This window comes from Pholis gunnellus (assembly GCF_910591455.1).
Source record: "Pholis gunnellus genome assembly, chromosome: 21".
NCBI lineage: Eukaryota > Metazoa > Chordata > Actinopteri > Perciformes > Pholidae > Pholis > Pholis gunnellus.
In genome coordinates, this window is record NC_136548.1 from 16,243,236 (window position 1) to 16,266,815 (window position 23,580).

Below are 23,580 nucleotides of genomic sequence, written 5' to 3' on the forward strand. Positions count from 1 at the left end.
CGCTCTTCATTCTAACAGCTCCTCTCCTGGAGACACGACGGTACTACAAGCGTTGCTGCAGCACTTCCTGAAGTACAAAATAATCAGGATTGCGGCTTGATTTTTTAGTAGTAGTTATATGTTTTGGGAGAGTACGAAGTCATGGAGGCCATTCACACCCAGGGTATCTGGATGGCTGAAAGTCTACAGCAGAGGACGATAAGTCTAGAAAAGATGTGGCTGGTTGTCACTCATATTGGAGACCCTAAAGCAGCCTTTCTGCTCGTCTTTCCCTTCACATATTTCATCAGCAAACGAGCTGGAGTAGCGGTGCTTTGGGTGGCAGCTATATCGGAGTGGCTAAACTTGGTGTTTAAATGGTAAGTAACTTAGCCAATACGTGTATTTAAACGTTTCTTATGTGTTTCTGGTGTGTCTAACGTGTTAGAATGACGCTAAACGGGCAGTTGACATTCAGATGGGTCAATATCATATAGATACAAAGGCAACTGTAGTGTTTTATTCTTTATATTTCGATTCGCAATTAGAAATTTTTTTTGGATTTTTTTTCTGTTGACGTTGCAGCTCCTGGAAAGTATACGCAGTCCAGCAGTGTGCACTGTCCGACGTGAAACAGAAACAAGCGGAACCTTTTATATGCAGTACTGTGTAGCCGTTATTAGGAGTGGCATTTCCTCATGGATAAAATAAAATAAAAACAACTGATAACATTGATAACTTATCACAACACAGTTGGATCCAGTTGGTTAAAATATTAATATCCAATAGATTATTGGCACACACTACATCACAACTGTCATTATCATGAGTCTAGTCTGAAATAGACGGTTTAAAATCAGAATACAACTAGAATGTTGCTGCGCAGATCTTTTATTAATTGAAATATCAAATCTGATTATATTAAACCTTTAGACCCTGGGAATAGATGGACATTTTTGTTGAATAATGAAATCTTGGAATGAAATATGGGATAAATGCAAAAAAGGAGGGGATATTATAGGTTTAGAAGTCATGGAGGAAGGTGTAGAAAAGATAATTAATTAGGGTTAGTAGAAACTGAAACTGAAAGAAGTATTATATGATTGTTGGACAAACAGGAGTAGGTTTAATATGCAGTACAAAGACTACCTCAGGTCATGTTGTTATACCGTCTGGTAGAGACAGATGGTTATTGTTTATTTAATCTTTCCCAGGATGCTGTTTGGAGAAAGGCCATTCTGGTGGATAGGTGAGTCCCGTCTGTTTGTCAACAAGCAACCCAACGTTCACCAGTTTTCCTCCACCTGTGAAACCGGCCCAGGTGAGAAACCCGTAAAGACAAAAACAAACATGTATCAGACGTAGACAGCACGCTTAATTCACGGCACAGCCAGAGGTCTAAAGCCGCCCTCCGTCTCTCAGGCAGCCCGTCGGGACATGCGATGGTGATGGCAGCAGTCTGGTGGGTCGTGGTGTCCTCACTGGGGTCATTCCTCTACTCGCGTACTCACAGGTAGGCCCATTTGAAATAAAGAAAATGGAGAATGTCAGAGCTATTGGTTAATGACTCTCTTTGTGTGTGTGGCTCCAGTGTGGTGTTATCAGCTGCTCCCTACCTGCTCTATGTGGTGATGCTGGTGGCGGTTGGAATCTCCAGGATCTTCATCCTCGCACACTTCCCTCACCAGGTCATCGCCGGCTCCATTACAGGTCTGAATACGGTTTCATGCACAAGCTAAAACATGGTGTGTCTGTAGGGCAATGGATTAAACCCTATTTACCCCCGTATATGTAATGTTACAGACAAACATTGAACACAACATAATACAGCAATTCCCACTTTTGTCAGGTTTCATTCTGGGGATTGTTCTGAGCCGCAGAGTCCCAGACGGTCGCTCCCTGCTGTTCTTCTTTAGCCTCAGCACCGGCCTGCTGTTCAGCACCGTGATGCTGCACGCTTGCATGAAGCAACTGGGAATCGACCTCTCCTGGTTCGTCTTTTCATTTCATTTGTGTGTGTTGATGAGTCTGTTCAGTGCACAATAAGCTCTGTGAGGTGAAGTAAATTTGCCCCGACTTGATATATATATTTTTCTTCCACAGGTCTATTCCTTTGGCTAAGAAATGGTGCAGCCGCGCTGAGTGGATTCGTCTGGATTCAGCCCCGTTCTCCTCTCTGACTCGAGACTGCGGGGCCCTCCTGGGTTTGGGGATGGCCCAGTACTGGAAGCCCGGCGGATGGTCTCTGCCCTGGGCTCCTCGGGCTTTGTCTCTGGCCATTTCGTCCATGGGACTGTACCACGTCAATCGTCTGCCGCTCCCGGTCCGACCACAGGGACTCTTCTATGGGCTGTTCTTTGTCAAATTTGTCATGGTGCCTCAGATTGTCATGGTGCTTGTGCCTGGACTGGTTCACCTGTTCACACACAAAAAGAGGAAGAACTAGAAACTATTGTCTGTCTTGAACCCCTCCAAGGACTCCAAGCACTTAAAATGTCTGTTCTAAGTATTTCATGGGAGTGTTAAGGCTGTAGTTAGTATCTCCTTATTTTTGTTCTCTTACAAACTTTTGTTTTGGTGAGATTACGTGGGCCTTAAGTGTGGGGATTGTATTTCTTTCACATTTGCAGTGACTCTAAATACCGCAATAATAATAAGTGTTAATACTACGGTATATTTTGGTGGGAAAAGTGCAGTTTTGAGGCATTGCACATAAAAAAAAAAAAAAAGTGACTTGAAAACCATATTTGACAGTCTAGCGTTTGAATGTTACCAGAGAAAGGCTGTCGACCCTTTGTGCTCACTTTATTGACGAAGGTTCAGCCCTCAGACCTCCATCAGGTAACAGATCGGCTCAATCAGATGGAAAAGATTTTCTCAATGAGGTCTGAGAACTGAAAATTGTTTATAAAGTATGAGCAAGTGTCCAAGACAGTCGAGGGATTTTGATCCTACGATTTTAAGGACTGCCAGAACTTTATAGTACTCTAATTGTTAACGTTAACCAGGAGAGGTCATAGCAGTACTCCACCGGTTCAGCGTTGCACTCTGAAAACGGTGGAGTCAAAAAACCTGGCACCTATATTACCCACAATGCAACTCAACCTGCAGCAGAAGTCTGGTAAACTCACTTCTTGTAACTCCACCAACACGATTTCTTTTTTCAATCTTGCCGTCTTCAGCCACTAACTGACGCAGCCTCAAGTGACGTCACTTGAGGCAATTTATCAGAGTTCGCGTAGCTTCGCTGGAGACCTGCAAACAGATTCTGATGTGGAAAAATGGGTGGAGTTACCTTTTGAGCATATTAGCATGAAATAACATTGTGTGTAAAACTCAACGATTAAAAAACTGATGGAGCATTTCCAGAGAAAGTGGGACTCATACTTTGGTCAACAGATGTAGGACGATGTAAATGACACACAATCCAATGCAACGCCATTCATTTCAACATTAATAGCTTTACAAAATGCAATATTTATGGGAGTGGCATTGAATTGCATCATATTGTACAGAAGCTTTCTCTGTGGACACACTGGTGTTATATGTTTAGTGGACCACGAATAATCCAAAATAAGAAAATGACATGTGTATGTTATATAAAAGTATTCATTAAAATAAATGACTGACATGCAGGGCGTGTTTCAGTTGGTAACCATTTATAAATATGTTCTTTTTTTTTTTTCTCCAATACATAGGTTTGACTGTACAGATTACAATCAGTTATCATGAGATAAAAACACATTCTTTTTTATTGTTTTTAATTCAACTTTTTATCACAGCGATCTGAAAGCTCACATTTACAGACAAGAGAACTCTGCTCAGCAAGCAAATACATTAAAATAAAATAAAAGAACCTTTTGCTTTTTGTCTGGTGAGGTTGAAGGAAAATGATAAGGATAGTTCGGGGATAGCAGTCTCCTTATCTTGATCCGAACGTTGTATCACACACACACCAGGGTCAGAACACCGCTATACATGTTTCTGCTTGAGCTCATGGAAAGAATAGAACATGCATCAGATTATTTACAGCAAACTAATATACATAGACAGCGTGAAACCATACACCCTTGAATATCCTCAACTTAGAAGTCCTCTTAAATTAAGTATAATACAGCTCATATCTTCATTTCTGTGAAGATAAGTCGGGCATCTCTCTGGTAGCAGGTGACACTGAGAAGGAACTGACCCTCTTCAGATATTCTTTATCGGAGAAACCAAAATAAAATGTTACAGACAAATGGTCTATAACTTTTCCCACATATACAAATAACTTGGATATTCTCAGTGTTCCACTTTCTCCATCACCCAAACTCCAAACATGGAGTTTCAGGGCAGTGGAACCTCAGTCATACTTCTTTTTTGTTGCAGTAGATTCGACTTAATTTCAAGATGTGTGCAAAACCAGTGGATTAGACTGGCTGGTTTAGAGATAGAGGACTTTAATGTATATATATATTTTATTTTAAAGATGTGGAATACTTAAATATGATCGGACTCCTGAAACAGACTTGCTTCACTAACAAACCCGAGCTGAAGTGAGTGGAATATCTGAGTCAGTATATACAACTTGTGCTAGAAAGTCTATACATCTTCACCAGTTCAAAAACATTGTTTGCTCTTCATATTGTCATTCATCACTGCTTTGTAAATCATATAACAATAATAATAATATTAATAATAGTGTCTATGATAGTCTGGTATCACTGGTCAGAGGTCTGTCTGATCACACACCCACGTTCTCCAATTTCAACAATCATAACAACAAAGTAAGTCAAATACATAAAGTGCACCCTTAGTTAAGAACTTAACAGGCATTTTTAGTGCAGAAGTGGCGGAATAAAAATGCATTGTGGGTAAAAAGAAACGACACAGAATAATGCAGGAGAAAGGGGAAACGTCTGTAACAGTGGTCGTGTATGCATTTGCTTGCTTTTAATCGCTGAGCACTATCCATGTCAACCCATCACTAGCATATGTACTCTGTCTCAGGAACACACGGCGTGATTACCTACGGAGGAGGGACAAAGGCCAACTTTGATACTCATGTGCCACGTGATAAAATCACCCTATTCGGCATTTGACCCGCATCATTCATTGGTTACAAATTCCTGTAGCCAAAGATTCAAACTAGAAACTAATTTATTGCACTCGAAGGCCAAACACATCGATCTGTCCTCGAAACAAGTTTAAAGAATTCTGCAAAAACGATCATACGAGCTTGTAAACTACAGCAACAGATGATTGAGCAAGTATTCAAAGCAGTTTATCGACAGGAAGCTGGTCCAATATGTCAGAGATTGCAGCCTTGACACTGAGGTCTGTGAGACAGTAATTATACAAAAAAATATTTATAGAAAGTCAGAATTTGTGTATCTGAACCTAAGAAATGAGGCAAAGTTTAAAATGATTGAATCAACAAAATATGTGCAAAAAATACCTGGGCTTTTCAAAAGTGCATACATGCACTATGTGGTACTTTGGGTACGATTTGAATCTCTATAAGTGTTTATAAACTTAGAGCTAAAAGCAATTTGATTGACGGGAAATTAAAAAGGCCAAACGTTCTCTGGTTCTAGCTTCCTCCAGTGTGAGGATTCACTGCTTTTCTCCGCGTTATATATCTCTAACTGAATGTCTTTGGGGTTTTGAAGACGTCGTGTTGGATTGAACTAGACTTATTTCACTTATTTTCTGACATTGTACAGAAAAAGAGAATCTGTAGAATATAAAGAAAGTACTCGTCAGGTGCGGCCTTCCGATCATCGAGGACGTATTGCAGCAGAGAACGCATTTTCTCTCATCAAACCACAACAAAATCCTGTTTATTTTGCCACAATAGCGGTTATTATATCACTCAAAGTTGGTCGTTGTCCCTCATTCCTTACCCTGCTCGGCTTTCCACATCCATATGACTAGCAGTGGGACACAAAGGCAAGGTTAACAGAATACAATTCAAACGCAAACTATGTTTTCTTTCTATGTACAATATATAACTTAATTATAAATATTGTCATTTTTCTCTAAGTACTGAGTTGTTGAGCCATTTGTATTTTCTGAGCAATGTACAGTATTGAACATATACTATTGTATTACATAGAATAGAGCCTACTAGCAACCTTGGTTAAGAGCACACTTTGAAAGAACAGAAGATGGATACAGAGTCCACAAGTAGAGTCCGATGATTAGTACTTTCACTCTTACAGTCCCACCCGTCGTTGTGTTCACTTGTGGGAACTTTGTGCCACACAACATTTTGGAAGTGCGCTGGTCTTTGATTCAGTATGAGATCAGAACTTAGGACCCTCCTGTTATCCCACCTGTGTGCAGAATATGATAATGAAATAATCGCTTCTCTCCGTTAGTTATGTTTTTCGGATAATGTCTCGTACCCTCAGTGTGTGTGGTTTTCTCTCTGACTGACTCCCGGTGAGTTCTTTAGGATGAGTTCGTTCCATGTCCACGTACACAAGGGTCAGCAGCATCTGCTGTTGAGCTAAATATTTTTCACCTCTCACTTCCCACTAACAAGTCCAGTCCACAGCCGACCACTCACAGACAGACCATCACACATTTGACTCCACAAACGGTCTCTTTGGTTTGATGGGGGAGGTGGGGCCTTGGGTCCGGGAGTCACGCGAGAGCTGGCGGTACATGTTGTCCTGGTAGGCCTGTGCCACGGGCAGAGTCCTCGCCACCTTCACGTCCGGGTAGGTGGGCACCTGGCTGACCCGCTCCAGGATGTCCCCATTGCCGCGAGAGCCGTTGGACAGCTTGCCCAGCGAGGGGGGCTGGGTCTGGGTGTAGTAGTCCTCCTCCAACAGGTGTCCATTTTGGGCGTTGTTGGTCTTGTTGTAGTAGGCGATGTTGCCCAGCGAGGCGGGGGGACTGTAGGTGGAGCCCTGATGGACCAGCTGGCCAGGCGAAGTGGGGCTGATGACAGAGTCCATGGACGTCATGGCCCTGGACCGCGAGGGCTGATGCAGGTACTGCTGAGTCCGCGCCGTCTTGTCTATGATGCCCATGAAGGGTGTGTTCCGAGAGCGGGTGCTCTCGCCCGGATACAGCCCTCCGCCGCCCTGGGAGGGAGAGATGGGAGACATGTCATCGCAGGCGTGCTCATAAGTGGCTTGCAGGGGGATCTCCATCTGCTGGATGGAAGAGGACGGCCTGAAACCCGGCGCTAAATTCGAGGTGGACCCAGTTGAGATGTTGTTGCTGGAGGGGGAGAATCGAAGGCCTACACTCTGAGAATGGATGAGAGGCCTGGGGGTGGGCACATGCTGCTTCAACTCAGTAGTATTGGCACTGACGGGGCGTCTCACCATATGTGGCATCTCAGGAGAGCCCAGCTGGCAAGGGGGCATGGCATTGGCTCGCTCCAGCACGTGTTCAGAGACCGGGTAGTAGGCGGCCGACTGGCTGCGGCTTATCTGAGGTGTCTGGCTGTAACGGATGCCCCCCGGGCCCCCGCTGCTGGCGCGGTAGGCAGAGGAGGGGCGCTGGGGTAGCTCATCCTTCAACAGGCCCGACTCCATAACCCCTCCTCGGCCGCCGTGCTGACAGAGGGCCCCAGAGCTGAGGCTGGCCTGGACCTGGGGCATGGACCGTCCATCCAGGGAGGGCTGGTACACCAGCCGGCTCTCAACGTCCACTGAACCCCCCTGGTAGCGACCACCCATGGAGTGCCCCATCTGGCCAGCGTAGAGGCTGTTGCCCATCACGTTGCTGGGCTGGTTTGTGCGGACTATTTGGGCTATAGAAGGCTGAAGACGAAGGCCTTGGGCTTGGTGGTGCTGGGAGGACAGAGAAGGCTGAGAGCTCAGCTGGAATGAACGCTGGCTGCTCATCTTGGAGAGGGGAGATTTGGGTCGGCCGGGGAGCTGCTCCGTCTGGTAGCGCACAGGCGACCCGGACTGGGACCTGTACATACAAACGCTCTCTACCGGCGGACTGGCTCTGTACTGAGCAGCTCGACGTAAAGGGGAAGGCGGCGGGCTCTGGTGATCCATCCCCTGACCCCCAGGACACATAGAAGGCGAGCCGAAGCCGTAGGACGACTGGTGCACCGGGGAGGTGTGAGGCGGGCTGTGTCGATAGTGGTTCTGATGTGTCGGGGACAGGGAGGGCGATGTGGGCTGGTATGACCCGCGGGTTGGAGAGGACATGGAGGAGGAGGTGGGGTGGTATTCGTAAGGCTGGCCCATGGGCGAACCTCCAGTTAAGTAGATCTGATCTGGATGTGTTGGGGAGAGCGGTGGGCTCTGAATGTGTTGGAGGCTGGACGGATTGCTGAGAGACTCGGGCGGGGGCAGACACGCAGACATGGCCTCCAGCTCCTGCTCCAGGTAGTCCTCGTCCTCAAACAGGTCCTGGACGGGCTCCATGTCCTCCAGACGGGGCTCTGGCGGAGGGGGAAGAGGCATGGACAGGGACAGGGACAGGGACTCCTCGTCTTCTGGGGGAGGCGTAGGAGGAGGGGAGGGGGGAGGCTCCAGCTCCAGCTGCAGCTGCTCCTCCTGGTTGAGCTGGTGATATTCCTCCTCCACCCTCTGGAGCAGCCGCTGGATCTCTCGGTTGTTGGGGCACTGCCTCATGGCTTCGTTCAGGTCCTCTAAGGCTTCAGGAAATTGTCTGGAAAGAGGAGAACGACGGTTAGTTCTGAGGGGAAAAAGTCACGTCCAGAGCGGACGGAGGAGCATATTGGGAGTCACGATGCATGAGCACAAATATGAGTGGAGAATGTAGCTGCAGAAGGGATTTAAAATGTAGATCAAAGAGTATTTCACATATTTAATGAATTATGATGTGTAGATGGGTGAAAGGAGTGTACCTGCTGCTACGCTTGGCGCGTGCTCTGGCATAGTACGCTTCAAACGATTTTGGTTTCAGTTCGAGTGCCTTGGTAGCAAATTCCTCAGCCATCCCAAAGTCCTGGAGAGATTAAACAAAACCCAACACATACAGAGACGTGTGAACATATGGTTTTAATATGAGAAACGTCTCAAAAGTTAAAATAAGTCTGCTTCAGAAACTGTGACATTCACTCAGCTGGTCCTCCGCAGACTCACGTTCATTTTCCTCCGACATCGGGACAGGTTGAGGAAGAGCGATACTTTGAGTTCCCTGAATGTCTTGAGGTCATCGCTGAAGCCTTCGCGTGGAAACTTTTTGAGGGCATACTGATAACGCTGCGCTGCCTCCTTCACCTTCCCCTTCTGTCGGACAAACAGAAAGAAGTCGTGTTATCCTCACTTCACGGTGAAATAATTAAAGCTAATCTGAAAACCTTCACAACATAAACCAGAGACAAACATAAAGACACATCGAGCGACATTGACTTAAGTCTATATTGCTCAGAACAGTATGAAATATAATCAGTACACAGTCCTAAAGAGGAAAATAAAAGTAGTATGTGTGTTCAAATAGAATAAACTAAAATCTCTTCAATTCCAACAATGACATCCGAGCTCCAGGGAGCCGGGCCCGTTCTCTGACCTTGTAGAAGCTGTCCCCCTCCTCGATGAGTTTGCTGAGTAAGATGATCATGATGTCGGGTTTGGAGGTGGCCATGGCCCATGTGGCTGGACCTGGGTAACACAGGAAGGAGCAGATGAAAACAGAAACACAGTGAGAGAGACACACAGCAATAAGCAGAAGAGGAGGAAGAGGGAAGGAGCGACTGGGAGTCACACTACACACAACAATAATAACAGGGATGAGGACAACAGCCAAAATGGGGGAATGGAGGAGAAAAGACAGGCAATCCACTGCAGAGAAAAGATTATAAAGATCTGCTCTGACACGTCGAGAACACTGTGACCTCGCTAAAAGACATCAGACCGGGGTCAAATACTGTTTGACAATAATCAAGAGCCTAATTGGAGTGCAGAATGAGCACATTTTGATTTTTTTTTTAAATGTTTAATTGAATTAAACTGTAGCAATTATCTGCAAATCTGAGTATTAAAAAAACCCTAAAAACGCTGTCTTGTCTTTCTATTGAGACACACTTTCCGTCTTGTCAAGAAGTGCAGATGTACAGTAAGTCTTTGTGCTACGGAATGATTCAGGGATGTGATCAAGACCAGCATGAGAGCAGGAAAAACTCTGTTGTGTATTTAAAAAAACGAAAAGAGGGGGAAAAAAAAAAAGTTAATCCCTGCAGACTGCTGAAACTGATATGTCTTTTCTGTATCTGCGCAACAGCAATCCTTGACACATGTACACGACACCACGGGGATGAAGAGGAAGGGGATCTTGCACGAGGAGACACGGGGCAGGTGCGATCAACAAAAGAGGCAAGCAGGAGGGATATAATGGAGCTCTGCAGGCGTTAGCTGTCCTCTGAGCTGCTGCTGCTGCGGCTGCTGCTGCTGCTGCTGCTGGTGAGGGTAGGAATGCTGCTGACTGGCCTAGCTGACACTGAGGAAACGTCTGGAAGATGAACGATGCACAGCACAGTGGTTTATCGCCTCAGTCTGTGGCGGCGGTGGTACAGAGAAATTACAAATACATGCAGCTCCGCTAGATAGCGACCACGCAAGAGTTACTGAGGGCTTCCGTCATGCATCTGTGGGATGGAAGGTCAACACCTCGATACGACGTCACAGGCCGGAGGCCGGGCATGCTTTCATTAATGTTAGCATCTACCTCTAGGCAATCCCAACTGCATCACTTGTCAGTGCTAATACCTTTGCATGTTATTATTTGTCAGTTTGAGAAGCTAAGCTGGCCTGCCGACACTTAGGGCGACACAGACAACACAGAGAGAGGAGATAGAGCTGTCAAAATGCCTGGTGGGGTGAGAAGTCGACAGCCTTGGCTTTACCTCGGGGCCGACTGGGCAGCGTCTGACATCCTGGGGCCGGAGAGAGAGGCGGGGGATGGGGGCAAGAGTGGGTGGGTATTGGGTGAAGGGGAAGGGAGGGGGAGAAGGAGGAGGAAGGAGGTCAAGAGCGAGGGAAGGAGTGTAAGTGGGAGAGCAGAGCGATAGAAACAGCGAGAAGGTGAAAGAAAAAAGAGAGGTGATGGAGGAGGAGGAGAAGTGAGAAAAGGAACACAAAAAAAGCAGCAGTGAGAAGCGGAAGGTAAGTGCCTCGGCAAAAGGAGAAAAATAAAGGAAAACAGAGAGATACCGAAAAGAAACATCGCAAGCGCTAATAACAACCTGTCTCTGAGCAACCGCAGGGGAATCGAGAGAGAGAGAGAGAGAGAGAGAGAGACAGAGGATGTGATTGAGAGAGAAACAGGGAGATAGCGTGAGCGATAGAGACAAACAGACAGAGAGAGAGAGAGAGAGAGAAACAACACAGCGGCAACAGTAGTACAATCAAAAGAAACGCACATCAGAGCCATAAATAGCTGAGGACAAGCGGCAGTGTGTGTGTGTGTGTGTGTGTGTGTGTGGGATGACATACAGTAGCAGGAAGTGGTTAAAGCTCCATGGAGACACAAACCTGAATCCATGGCTTATAGCAGTAAAATGCTACACTGCTCTTTAATGACAAGCAGGAGGCGTGTACTTTAAAGAAAGTGCGTTTTTCATCTTTGGATTCTCCCTTCACGGTCTTTCATGCAGCTCATGCTTGAACTCCAATGCGTGACCTTTTCAGGCCAAAATACAATCTCAAATTGTATCTCATTTCACAGCAGGCGAATGACCTTTAGCTAGGGTGCTACGGGACGACGAGCCCGCGTTTAGAAGAGGGTCCTTTGAGAGCTAAGTGGTAGGCTCTTTACTGTCACCCCGCTCTTACCTATCTTGGCTCCTTTCTTGAGCAGGGCGACGACCACCGACGTGTTTCTGCAGCCCACCGCCCTGTCGAGGGGACGCATCCCGCTGTAGTCTACATGCTCTATCATGGCCCCGTGGTCAACCAAGAACTGGACCTGAGGAGAGAGAGAGAGAGAGAGAGAAATGTGGTGAGAATAGCTTTATGAAGAACAATTAATCATATGTTAATACATTTAGAAAAGTGCAACATTTTGAAACCAAAGATTGGCTCTTTGTCGGGTACAGAGTGATCTAAACCGACTCGTGTGTGTATCACAGAGGAAATAGTCTGAGTCCCAGACATGAGTGTGGTTACAGCCAAAGTGGCGCCTTTAGGTGACTTGTTTTGTCCAACCAGCAGTCAAAAACCAAAATATATCAAAAGGTATTATCATATAAGTATAAGACGAAGACTATCAAGTTCTCACATTTGAGATGCTGAAGCTGGAAAACGTTTAAAAAGGACTTGGATGACTAATTCTTTCATTACTAATTAATTTCTATATCTGTGTTGAAAATGTCTAAACACAAGCAACCATACAAGAAGGAAATAAACCTGAAACACTGTGTCTGAAGATACCATTTGATCCAAACACATTTCAGTCAATATCACACAAGAATGAACGATTTCCTCCAAACAGTCAATAAGCAAAAACACATTTCTTTGTAGTTCCTTTTCATTGGTGGATTCACACTCTTACCACTTCCGAGTCTCCGTAGAAGGCAGCCAGGTCGAGGGGCGTGCGTCCGTTCTTGTCCGCGTGGTCGGTGGCGGCGCCGCTCTCCACCAGGCAGCGGACGACGGGTAGATGTCCTTTCAGACACGCCCAGCTCAGAGCGGTCAGACCCTCCTTATCCATCAGAGACAGAGAGGCTCCTGGGAGGACACGCGGCAGCCGTAAGACACAGTCTTTCACTCCGGATTCTTTTCAGAACTAACTGCTTAATGCATTTTGATGGGTTTTTAAAAATCTGCCGCTGATTAAATTTGGCTGTAATTATCGTCAACACAAATTATAAACTGTGATTACACTCTTTTCTATTAGTGCAGTGGCTGTGAATTGATTCTACGAAGGACTACGGGGTAAACACAAGTCTGAGAAAAGAAAACACAGCAAACATTCTTGTATTCTCAGCTCAGAAGTTACAATTTGAATATATGCACTCTAGAAAATCTTCCTATTTATTAATATATGCATCTATTCGTGTTTACGGGGGTTCTATTTGTACTTTGGTTTCACATTTGTGGTTTAAAATCTGCTCTAAAGCCAGTGTTTTCCTTCGTAGCATCTTACCTTGAGCCAGCAGAAACTCAACAGTCCCCAGGTGTCCCTCTGAGGCGGCCATCATTAGAGGAGTACGACCCTGCTTGTCAGCCAGGTTGACATCGGCGCCATGTGTGAGGAGGAGGTCCACGATCTAAAACACCCAAACACAGCACCCATGTCACATGTCAACAGCAACTGGATGTCATACTTCCTTAGTGTTTGTGAGATGAAGGAAATAGCACAATTGCCACGTCTTTACTGCCTTTCGGAGTTTAGTTTATTCTTGGAGACTACTTAAATCAAATGCATGTTTTAAATGAGGGGAAGGGGATCGGGGGGGCCACACTAACCTGCCAGTGTCCCTGCCGGACGGCGCTGAACAGCGGGACGATGCCTCGTCTGTTGGACTGGGCCACAGCCGCCCCCTGCTCCAGCAACAGGCGACAAACCTCCAGCTTCCCCCGACCGGAGGCTGCAGTCAGAGCTGGACGCACAAACACACAATGAATCAGGGGTGAGACGAGGATAAGTGGGGTACAGGTGGTGGATAGAAAGTTAATATGGCATCAGAGCAACATTATTACCCATTTGGAGTCACGCTTGTGTCCATTTGATGAATGGTGAAAGTTAAATATTGGCTTCTACCACCAGCTCCTGAGGGAAATATCTGGCCTCACAGCAGCTAAACGCTCCTCTGTGTTCACCAGCTAGTCGTTAACGGTGTCTGAGCAGGTAGTGAACAGTGGGTTCTTAGAGCCGCTTTCGCCTTCTGCGGCTGAAAACAACACTATGAGAGCAGTGAAACTGAACCAAGACAGTAAAGTTAAAAGGGCCGGACAGCTAAACAATGAGCTGAAGCTCGCTGTGAAGCTTCGTAAAGCCAACGGGAGCTGCAGGTTGGGATGGAAATTCTCTGTAGGTTCATACATTGATGCATGTTTTGATAAAAATGTCAATTATAGCTGATAAAAGAAATCTGTGCACTATAGGAGGACCATTCTGGGATTGATTTCAAAGACTTGCTTTAAAGAGAAGATAAGAGAAGAGAGAAGAGGAGGAGAGAAGAAACAAGGAGAAGAGAAAGAGAGGATTAAAGAAGAGGACAGGAGAGGAGAGGAAAGAGGAGACCCTTGAGATTCTGTGGAAGCAATAATCTTTGAAAAGACATCTTCTCAAATGTAATGACTATAAATGTAAGCAGAGAGAACAAATCTCTTTTAAGCGGAGTGGTAGCAGCCCCAGAGGGGTTGACCCCGGTTTCAACTGTAGCCCGACGCGAACTGACTACGAGGCCGATACCAACGTCGATATCTGGGAGTGAAAAAACATCCCATAACGATATATTAGTTATTTTCAATAAAACAGAACACCTAACCATGAAATAAAAGCCAAAAGTAAACACATAAAAACAGAGTAAAGCGAACTAAAATGCTGTAAAAACAAATAAAAAGGATAATTATAGTAATTAAGACTAAGATACATATTTAGCGTGACATCTTATGGTTGAAAAATCAACTCTTCAGTGCTCTTCGGTAGACAAACTCTCTCTGTCTGTAGTTTTTTGTATCAGCCGACATACTGATATATATCTGTAATGAGATAACATCAGACGATTTATCAGTCTAGCTCTATTTTCAACCTTTCAATTTTCTGCTGGAAGAACACTTTGATACACACAGTTCAGTGAGTCTATCAGTACATACACACTCTGCCTCCGGCTGTTAAAGAATAATGTATTTTCAGTTGACCTATCCGGTAACACTTGGATTAAAAATCATCTTCCAGAACAACCGTTATCCCTCTGATCCCTTATAAACAATCAAACCACGGCCGAGTGAGCTCAAGTCTTCGGCTGACAGCGAGAAGCAGCCTTTATGAAACTGCAGCGGGGGAATAATGCCTCGCGATGAGTTTTCATAGCTTTAGGATACAATGACACATTGCATTTCTCAACGGCCAGCCACAGGGCAATCAGACTAGTCATTTCTAAGCACCCTGGAGCACACTCATCCATCCTCCTCCCCACCCCTCACCCCTCCCTCCCTCCCTCCCTCCCGGGGTGTGAGCCCAGCCCGGTCTGTGCTCCAATGACACCACTGCACTGCCATCAGCATCTGACGCAGCAGCAGCAAGCAGCAGCAAGCAGACACACAAGACCGATCTCTCATATCCGCACTGCAGCGCTCTGCCTCACGGAAAAAAACCCCTCTCACAAAACACTCCTTAAGAAGAGAAACAGTAATTATATGTATGGTATGTTTATTTTTCACATTTTGTCCAGAGAGTCCAAGCGTACTAGGGGTGAAACGGAACACAAAGGTTTGGATCGTGTCACGGTTTGGAGCAAATATAACTTTCTTTAGATGCCAAAACCATTTTTTTCGATCCGCCACTTTGCGGATCGTTTTTATTTGTGGTTTTGTTGTAGCAGCTGGTATACAAGACCCCAACAAATTCTTCCAGCTGCCCCGAAGTCAGCGTAAACCGTCACAAATTCTAAATGTTATCCTTTTACTGAATGGAAGCTCCTGATCCCCGTTTCACAGAGTATCGACCAAACTATGATGGGTAAACTGTGCAATTAAATCGGTTCACATGCGTGCCAAACCATGTCCGGATTACGGATCGACGACGGTCCGTTACACCACCGCACACAACAGCATTAAGCATTCAGAGTCAGGTGTAATGTAAAGTAGGTATTCCCACCTGTCTCCCCCCACAAGGTGTCAAAGTTATTGATCTGAGCGCGCTCCACCTCCTCTTCATCTTTCTCTGGCAGATCCAGCAGGTAGGACACAATCTGATGGGGGGCAAGATTTGAGATGACAGACGTTAAAAAAGGTCCAAGTTTACTTTAAACAGACTCAGATAAACATATTAGAGACATAAACATAAAAGCACTTGTGTGTGTGTGTGTGAGTGTAACTAATTAACATCAACATTTCAGTGTGGTCTGATTCTTCTTGCGTCCTCGTTTTTTTCCTGTGAACAGGACTTTGCCGGCTGTTCTAGTATTAAAAATGGCTGATGTACTGCAACGTAAGCTCACAGGAGAAGTTATGACTTAATGCATCGCATTCCTGAATATATTTTACGGACAACATGTGGCGAATGTGGTGCACAGAGCCACAGAAATGTGTTAATAATAAATGAAATCGAGCATTTTAATAATTTATTTCCCCCTTTTCAGCTTCAAAGCTGTGCACCTCAACCCTTTAAAACAGAAGAACTACAAAACAGCTGAGATTTTCAATACGAGAGTTGGAGCTAAAGACACTGGAGAGCCTGATAATCAGAACCATGACACCTCCTCCCCTCCCTGCTGTACCTCTGTGTATCCCATACTGGCTGCAGCGATGAGGGCCTGCTGCACCGCGTGGCTCTTGGTGAAGGCCGCCTGTTGTTGGGTTTGTGGAGACTGCTGCTGCTGCTGTGGCCCCATGCCCCAGTCACACTGGATGAGGAACTTCACCACCTCCATGTGGCCCCTCAGGGCCGCGTGAACCAGAGCGCACTGGCCGTTCTTATCGAGGTGGTCCACCTGTTTAACAGGACATGGAGACGATCAGGGAAACAAATTACAAAACGCATTGATCACACTCCGAGGAGAGTCAAACTCTTCACACACACACCTTCGCTCTCCTGCGGCAAAGCGCCGTCACGATGGCCATGTGTCCCCCGGCGGCGGCATAGCCCAGCGGCATCAGGCCGCTCTCGGACGGAGAGTCGACCGAGGCGCCGTACTCCAGCAGCAGACCCACCATGTCCATGTAGCCCAGGTGGGAGTGGACGCACAGGACGGGGGCGTTGTTCAGCACCTCCGTGCGGTAGTTCACGTTGGCGCCGCCCAGCATCAGCAGCCGGCTCACCTGGGAAGAAAGAAATAATTACTAGAATTACCATCAAACAGTCAAGTTGCAGTCGACATCCATGTCTGTTCAAAATGTCATCGCTTCATTATCGCTTCATTATGGCCGAAAAAATGTGACCTTTGACCACCAAATTATAATCAGTTCAATCCTCGAGTCCAAGTGGACGTTTGTGCAACATTTGAAGAAATTCCCTCAAGGTGTTCCTGCGATATTGCATTTCACGAGGATGGGACAGACCAAAGTACAGACGTCGGACAACCCGAAAACATAATGTCTCCAAAAAGTAAAACAATAAGGACATACAAAGTTAACACAGTCCAGAGAGAGAGGAAGTTTTATGGTGAAGCATATTTCGAGAAGTAGCCTTGATTTGGTGCCCAGAACATACTTATATGACTCCCCTCTGCTCTGTTAGCGCCTGTACCTTGATGTTAGGAGTGTAGAGGTTTCGGAGTGAAGAAAGTGCAGCTGAAAGGCCCTCTGTGCTGTAGGATACCCACAGGCCTTGCAAGACGGATGAGGAAACTCCGACTTTCTTGCTGAGACCCTTGAAGAGAGAGATGGATTGTAAATATTCATCACTTTGGAGCCAGACCACAGCTGTGCGTGGGTGTGTGTGTGTGTGACTGTATAGATGTGTGTGGAGACAAATAACAGTGTACCTTGAAGATATGTGCTTTGAGGATGTGATGGCCCAGCTCGATGGTCTGCTGTCTGTTCAGCTTGTTCTCCTGCCGAGAGAACCAGAAGGCCAGTAGGGTGTGACCGCTCCTGCAGAGAGGACGAACACGGACTCATCAGGTCATTACATTGTATTTTTAATGATAACACAGGGAATACAATGTTCCTACACCTCCTCTGCTAGAGAAACATCATGTACCTGCGACTGACGGAGACATTTATATTCACACATTGACGTAAGAGATACAGCAGCAGGTGGCTGTCGGAAGAATCATTCGTTGACACATTTTTGTGATGAATATTAACTGGCGATGGCGTCAGGTAGCCGGTTATTTAATTCCTGATGTTGTATCATCAACAGAACACGGTCTACTGCTGACTCGATCGCTGGGTTAGCATCACCAAATTCACACAAGAAGAACCTCTCCTCATTCAATCCTCCACTTCTCCTGTGCGTCCTCACCTCGGATCACAGAGGAACTTTGTCTTTTCTCCTTCTTCTCTCCAGATCAGCCACTCCCTGAAGGACGGGTGGACAAACATCCTGGTGCCGTCCCTCCTCTTCACCAGGAAGACTGACAGGTTGTCTACACGTTGTTGGAAATCCTCCCAGTCCAGTGTGCCCTGCAGCCACAGACGACGTTTCAATGGTATTTGTTCTTTATTGCTCAGGTCAAGCTGATGTTATTTATATGCAGGGAACAACTAAGTTCATGACAAGACTTGTATTTGTATGATTGAGGATGTAATATCTGATGTTTACATTAACCTCGGGATTAAGTTTCATCTTATCTTATATTCAGACTTTTCCAAAGACAAAATTAGTCCTAAACACTTTGCACATTAATCGTATTTAATCATAATTATGTCAATCCTCTTCATTTCCTCTTGATAGCAGGCTGAGGACCGCTGTTACATTTTCGTCTTCCAGCAAAAAAACTAACATAATATGCATTTTTTATTCTTTTCATTCAAATAAATTGTATTGCTATAAATTTAAATACGGTGTAATTGAAATGTTCTATTTTGGGGAAAGGTTGACAGTAACACTGGATCACAGCAGCTATTTTTCAACACATAAATTCAACCCGAAGGCCTTGAGGTATTTAACGGTCTCAAGGGTGGGAGGTCTTGTACACTTTTAGGATTATTACCTGCAGCGAACCAGAGTTGATGGCCTGATAAATCTGCTCGTCGGTCAGCGGATGAAGCGAGGCCACGGCCACGTTGAGCAGAGGAAGCGCCCGCTCGAACGACGACTGCGTGGGGAAGCGCATGTTGCACTGCAGCAGGTACACCTCAGCCAGGTTGACTGGAACCACCTGAGAACAAGAAGCAGACAATCCGAATCGTAAGGCTGATTTCGTTTTTTTGCCGGCGCTCTGGAGAATATGAATAATGCATCGTGTTTGTACAGCGCGTCTTTGACTATTCCGTGTGGTCGGGGGAGAATGTGAATTTATCAGTTTTCATTTTTTATGGAGTCTGGAAGCACTTCTGAATACATGAAATGAAATGAACCGGGAGGTGTGAGATAAAATATTTCATTATGAAATGTACACTTAAAACAATTCAGCTGCATTATTTATCAAGAAGGTGTTCCGACTGTCGAGAGGAAGATTTTATGAAACTATTTTTACACAAAGCGTGTCAGAGTGCAAGTAAATAAAAAAATACCGTTTCCAGTGTTGCCTTGGCAAATCATGAGCACCAGGATATTTGGTTTAGAAAAGGGCTTCATCTCTTCCCTGTTGCTATGGATGCAGTGAGTAACGCTGTGGGCTACAACTTGAGTCATATTTTCTTGCATTTTGGCAAATTGGCTCCATTAAAAGTAGGTACATGCGATGTTCCTGTTTGCAGTGTACCCTTACAGACAACTATCACTGGTTTTCTTTGAAACTAAAGAAAACTTAGCACCTCATTTCCTATACGAGCTGTGCATTGTAGCCACTGTTGCAGCTCTAACTGCTGGCTGTGTTAGTTAGCGGGATGACCTTCATACCTTGTAGCTGGAGCTTTTGAGGACCAGGTAGCCCTTCTCGATGAGGTCAAAGGTGAGCTTGAGGTACAGATAGGAGCCCTGGCTCAGGGCCTTGAGGTGGGCGCTGAGCTTGCCGAAGGTGGTGTTGTCCATCTTGCCGTTGAGCGAGATGTTGTTCTGGATCTCCGGGCTGCTGTGGATGCGGTGCAGGATGTAGCCCTGCAGGTCCTGGTCTATGGCGTCGTTCTCCTCCAGGCCGTCCAGAGAGATGCGGTGGAACGGCAGCGCGTTGGTGATCTCCTAAACAGTCACAATAATTCAGTGATGTTGGTGCAGAGACATCTTGAGAAATTGCCAACGCACTTAGTCGTCTAAGGTAAAGAGTAGCTCCTTTTACCTTTTATTCCAGTTGATGCTAAAGTAAACCGCTAATGATGTTGATGTAAAACCCTATTAGCTGCTCGCGGTAATAATAATGGAAAAATACAATTCCACGCTGAATTTAAAATAAACAGTTGGATTCACTGCGGTGACTAAAACTCCTGACTGACCGTCTGTCCCTTTACCTGTAACGTGGTTCTGACTGTCACCACCAGCTTGAGCCAGGGAGGGAACTTGTTGATGGTTTTGGTGAGGAAGGACACGATGGTGTCCCCGTAGTCCGGCTTGTGGAACTCTGCCTCGTTCAGACCGTCTATGAGGATGATGAGGTCCTCCTCAGAGTTGATCTTCCTCTCTGAAAGAGAAAAGTGCACATTTTTACACAAATGATGGACTGTGACAGTGACTTGGAGCTTTAATTCATGAACTTGGAAACAACAAGTAAGTTAGACCTTCAGGCTAAGCCACAAAGTCAAATTCCACATCATATTTAAAAACTAATCATCACAGATTTGGTTTTCATCTCTATTTAAAATGAAAGCTTGGAACGAACTCACCTGTGAAGCTTTGTTTGGTTTAATAAGTTGGGAGCTTTAAGAAAAGAAATCCGCTGAACAACTTTGATCTCGATTATCTTGAGCACAATGTGCACAATGTTACATCTAATATCACGCACCAGGGACTCGAGTCAAACAATAAACTGAATGCTGAGGTTTGAAGAGGCATTAATTACAAATTACCAAAAGCCCAAAAGTGTTTGAATGTAATACTAATTATTAAAACTATTTTTAAATCCAGTTTTTATGAAGAATGTGACGACATTTGGACCAACAGAGCAAATAAATCGACAAACTGAAGAGTAGAGCTATAAACTGCTGTAGTTTACATAATTAGAAATTTATTAAAAATACATATTTTGCACAAATATATTAATTGTTTTTATGCAATACATCATTTTACTTTACACAGATTATGTACATAAGAAGAAATACATATAATGTTGTCGTACTTTTCCCTTTCAGCTCTGAAAAGCCCACATTTCTGTTGAGCAGTCAGGTCATGTAATAAAGTCTACGCTGCATATCTTCCATTTGAAACGGCCTTCTTACTTTTTATACATTACACTTGTTTTCTACAGTAAATGTATTCAGTGACTGTTCTGATCCCTGTGTGTTGGGGCACAGACCACTATGAATATATTTGAATTTGGGAAAGCTGAAATTGAAATCCTTTTCGAGTAGGCTGCAGTGTTTCACCTTTGTAAAGTGCATCCAGGGGCTCCAGCACCCCCCTCCTGAAGGAGGCCAGGGGGTCCTGGACGCAGGAGCGCAGACTCAGGATGCTCTGGAGGTGCGGCTCCCTCAGCAGCTGCTCCCTGTAGGCGACCAGGTGCGGCGAGCGGCACAGCAGAGCCGCCACGTTGTGCACAAACTCCGGCACCAGGCAGGTGTAGGCGTTATCTGCCTGGCAGTAGTGGTACGCCACCACCTGGGGGCGACAGAGAGTTGGGAGAAGATGGCAGACCAGGTCAGTCAGAGAGAACATACAGGTGAACACGTCCAGTGCAACTTCCGTGTAGTCCTAACCATGACCATATCGCAAAACTGAGGATCAGTGTCAGGGAGCATGGGAGTCAGATGACAACACTTTTAGAAATAACGTTTCTTCCAGAGCACAGGCACTCTCCCCGGCGTCTACTACAGCTACAACTCATTTGGGATTGAGTCAACCTCATGGTGGACGGTTGCAGTATAATGACACATAATACTTCTCGTTTCGCTGTACGGTTTTAGCTATTCATAATTCATGGCTTCCGGCTGCCAAGAGATAACGATTCGGGAGTTAGCTCGTGCACGCTGACGTGTTGGACGACTGTGGCACGAAGGAGTCAAGTGTTAAACTGTCGGGTTTCACAGCAATGCACTTGAAACACGGTTGCGATTAAATGAACGAACGTGTGTCTCTGTGCTGAGATGCAGCGGCAGTAGAGGACAGTCGAGGGCAGGTGAGTTTCCCGGGAGGTCAGTCAACAAAACAATAGACGCAGGTGCGACCGAGCGCTCCTGGGCGACTGAGAGATCACAAAGACTTTGAATTGTTCAAAGGCAGTGGCAGCGATCAGAGGGCAGTGAGGAAAAGAGGACAGAAAAATAAAAAGACTAATCAAAATGAAATGCTAATTTTTTGTCACAATGGGATAAAGGTCTTTAAAACACAAGGGGTGAAAAAGGGAGTGAGCTCCATTATTAATGCACAGAGTTAACAAGATCTAATAGCTTGGCTGGGAAATGGCTTTCTGCAGGTATCAATATTTCATAAGGCTCCCTGGCAAAGTTGTTTTTTCTTTTTTAAACACATCTGCATTATGCATCAAGCTGGGACCGGGGGATGCAGATGGCTAAGCAGCATGGGAGGGGGGGGGGGGGGGGGGGGGGGGGGGGGGGCGAGGTGCGACAGCAGACAGGAAGAAGAGCGGGAAAGAGGGACGGTTTCACACAAGCTAAACTCTCCAGTTATAGTGTTATAAAAGTCAACATGTAACACAAAGAAGAGCGGCACAAACCCACAAGTCCCAACTTATCTCCAGCTTTTTTGAAGTCTACCACCTCGGGGAGCAAACTGTGTGTGAGTTGGTGATAGCTTACAAGCCGTGTCCGTGCTTGTACTTTGGAAATGCATTTTCAAAAGAGCAAATCATCGGCTATCCTACCACCTCTGGTGTCACTAATTGAAAAATTAAGACGTTAAAAGAAGCCATTTATAATAATCTTTGGGGTTTTTCAATTACCGACGGACAGAGGCCTGGAAATTTCACGCTTAACCATAAAATGTACTATTACGCCACATAAGCGATGTTTCCTCCTAACAATCAAGCATGCAGTTTTACTCTTTGATAAAGAAAATAAGAAAGGAAGAACTGACAATACAGCAGAACGCAAATGAGATGCCCGACGTAACATTTGGAAATTAAATCTACGTTTTTTTGTATTTCACACAGCTGTGAAAGCAAAAAGGTAAATGGAGGTTTTTGGGGGAGGTGGAAATATTCATAAGTGGCTCAGGCTTGTGCACTTATCTTCTTCGTAATACGCAAAAAAACAATTGAAAGCTGGAAATTGCATATTGAAAATCACCACAAGCACACTTATATTTGGAGCAAATGGCTGATAAATAGATAATTTGCATCTGTAAGAGAAGCCAATGGGAGGGGAAGAAGTAAAAAAAAAAAAACACACCGACCATATCTGAGTGTTTAAGTACTTTGAGACGAATGTGTTCGGTGTGATTATTCTGTCAATCAGAGGCTGAAATGTGTGCGCACGGTCACAGTCGTATCTGGTACCTGAGACGCCAGCCTCCTCATGGCTTCTTCCTGACGTCGCCTCATCTCGGGGGTCCCGGGACAGCTGCCTCCTCCCAGGGTGCCGTGCGTGGGCTGAGGCTGAGTGAGAGGGAGCCCCTCTCCATCTGGACACAAGACAGCACAACACGCTCAGGCACAGCTCTAACACGTGTGAGACATTCATGCAATCTTTCGCGCACTGCTTTGCTCTTAAAATAAAAGGTTGAAGTGAGACTATCAGACATTTCACGATGGAGTTCAGGAAAGAATCTTCATCATACATAAAAACACTGCAA

General features: G+C 45.5%; 2 protein-coding genes across 8 annotated transcripts in view; one reads left to right on the forward strand and one right to left on the reverse strand.

Annotated features, from left to right (window-relative positions):
* The first annotated feature begins 63 nt into the window (after window positions 1-63).
* On the forward strand, window positions 64-2,440 carry g6pc3 (glucose-6-phosphatase catalytic subunit 3). The gene is made up of 6 exons (XM_079182742.1): window positions 64-359; window positions 1,194-1,300; window positions 1,402-1,492; window positions 1,571-1,689; window positions 1,829-1,970; window positions 2,083-2,440. Exons 1-6 carry the CDS (start codon window positions 142-144, stop codon window positions 2,423-2,425), a joined length of 1,020 nt encoding a protein of 339 aa, XP_079038868.1. The 5' UTR covers window positions 64-141; the 3' UTR covers window positions 2,426-2,440.
* A 4,094-nt stretch (window positions 2,441-6,534) lies between these two features.
* tanc2b (tetratricopeptide repeat, ankyrin repeat and coiled-coil containing 2b) overlaps window positions 6,535-23,580 on the reverse strand; it is a 127,969-nt gene continuing 110,923 nt past the window's right edge. For all 7 annotated transcript variants that reach the window (XM_079182741.1, XM_079182739.1, XM_079182737.1 and 4 more), the window contains 19 exons: window positions 23,285-23,409; window positions 21,198-21,429; window positions 20,127-20,296; window positions 19,582-19,860; window positions 18,731-18,898; window positions 18,040-18,200; window positions 17,558-17,666; window positions 17,320-17,442; window positions 16,656-16,892; window positions 16,352-16,564; window positions 15,730-15,823; window positions 13,374-13,507; window positions 13,051-13,174; window positions 12,457-12,632; window positions 11,739-11,871; window positions 9,478-9,569; window positions 9,051-9,197; window positions 8,813-8,913; window positions 6,535-8,613 (listed from right to left, as the gene is read on the reverse strand). In XM_079182741.1, coding sequence (XP_079038867.1) covers window positions 6,546-8,613; window positions 8,813-8,913; window positions 9,051-9,197; window positions 9,478-9,569; window positions 11,739-11,871; window positions 12,457-12,632; window positions 13,051-13,174; window positions 13,374-13,507; window positions 15,730-15,823; window positions 16,352-16,564; window positions 16,656-16,892; window positions 17,320-17,442; window positions 17,558-17,666; window positions 18,040-18,200; window positions 18,731-18,898; window positions 19,582-19,860; window positions 20,127-20,296; window positions 21,198-21,429; window positions 23,285-23,409 — 4,886 coding nt within the window. In that variant the 3' untranslated portion in view covers window positions 6,535-6,545. The remainder of the gene's footprint in view (window positions 8,614-8,812; window positions 8,914-9,050; window positions 9,198-9,477; window positions 9,570-11,738; window positions 11,872-12,456; window positions 12,633-13,050; window positions 13,175-13,373; window positions 13,508-15,729; window positions 15,824-16,351; window positions 16,565-16,655; window positions 16,893-17,319; window positions 17,443-17,557; window positions 17,667-18,039; window positions 18,201-18,730; window positions 18,899-19,581; window positions 19,861-20,126; window positions 20,297-21,197; window positions 21,430-23,284; window positions 23,410-23,580) is intronic.

Bases quoted from the DNA above. Each gene is read 5' to 3' on its own strand.
- g6pc3 (XM_079182742.1), top strand. From the start codon at position 142: ATGGAGGCCATTCACACCCAGGGTATCTGGATGGCTGAAAGTCTACAG. The intron at 360-1,193 runs GTAAGTAACTTA...AATCTTTCCCAG, and splicing joins CTAAACTTGGTGTTTAAATG to GATGCTGTTTGGAGAAAGGC. The intron at 1,301-1,401 runs GTGAGAAACCCG...TCCGTCTCTCAG, and splicing joins CACCTGTGAAACCGGCCCAG to GCAGCCCGTCGGGACATGCG.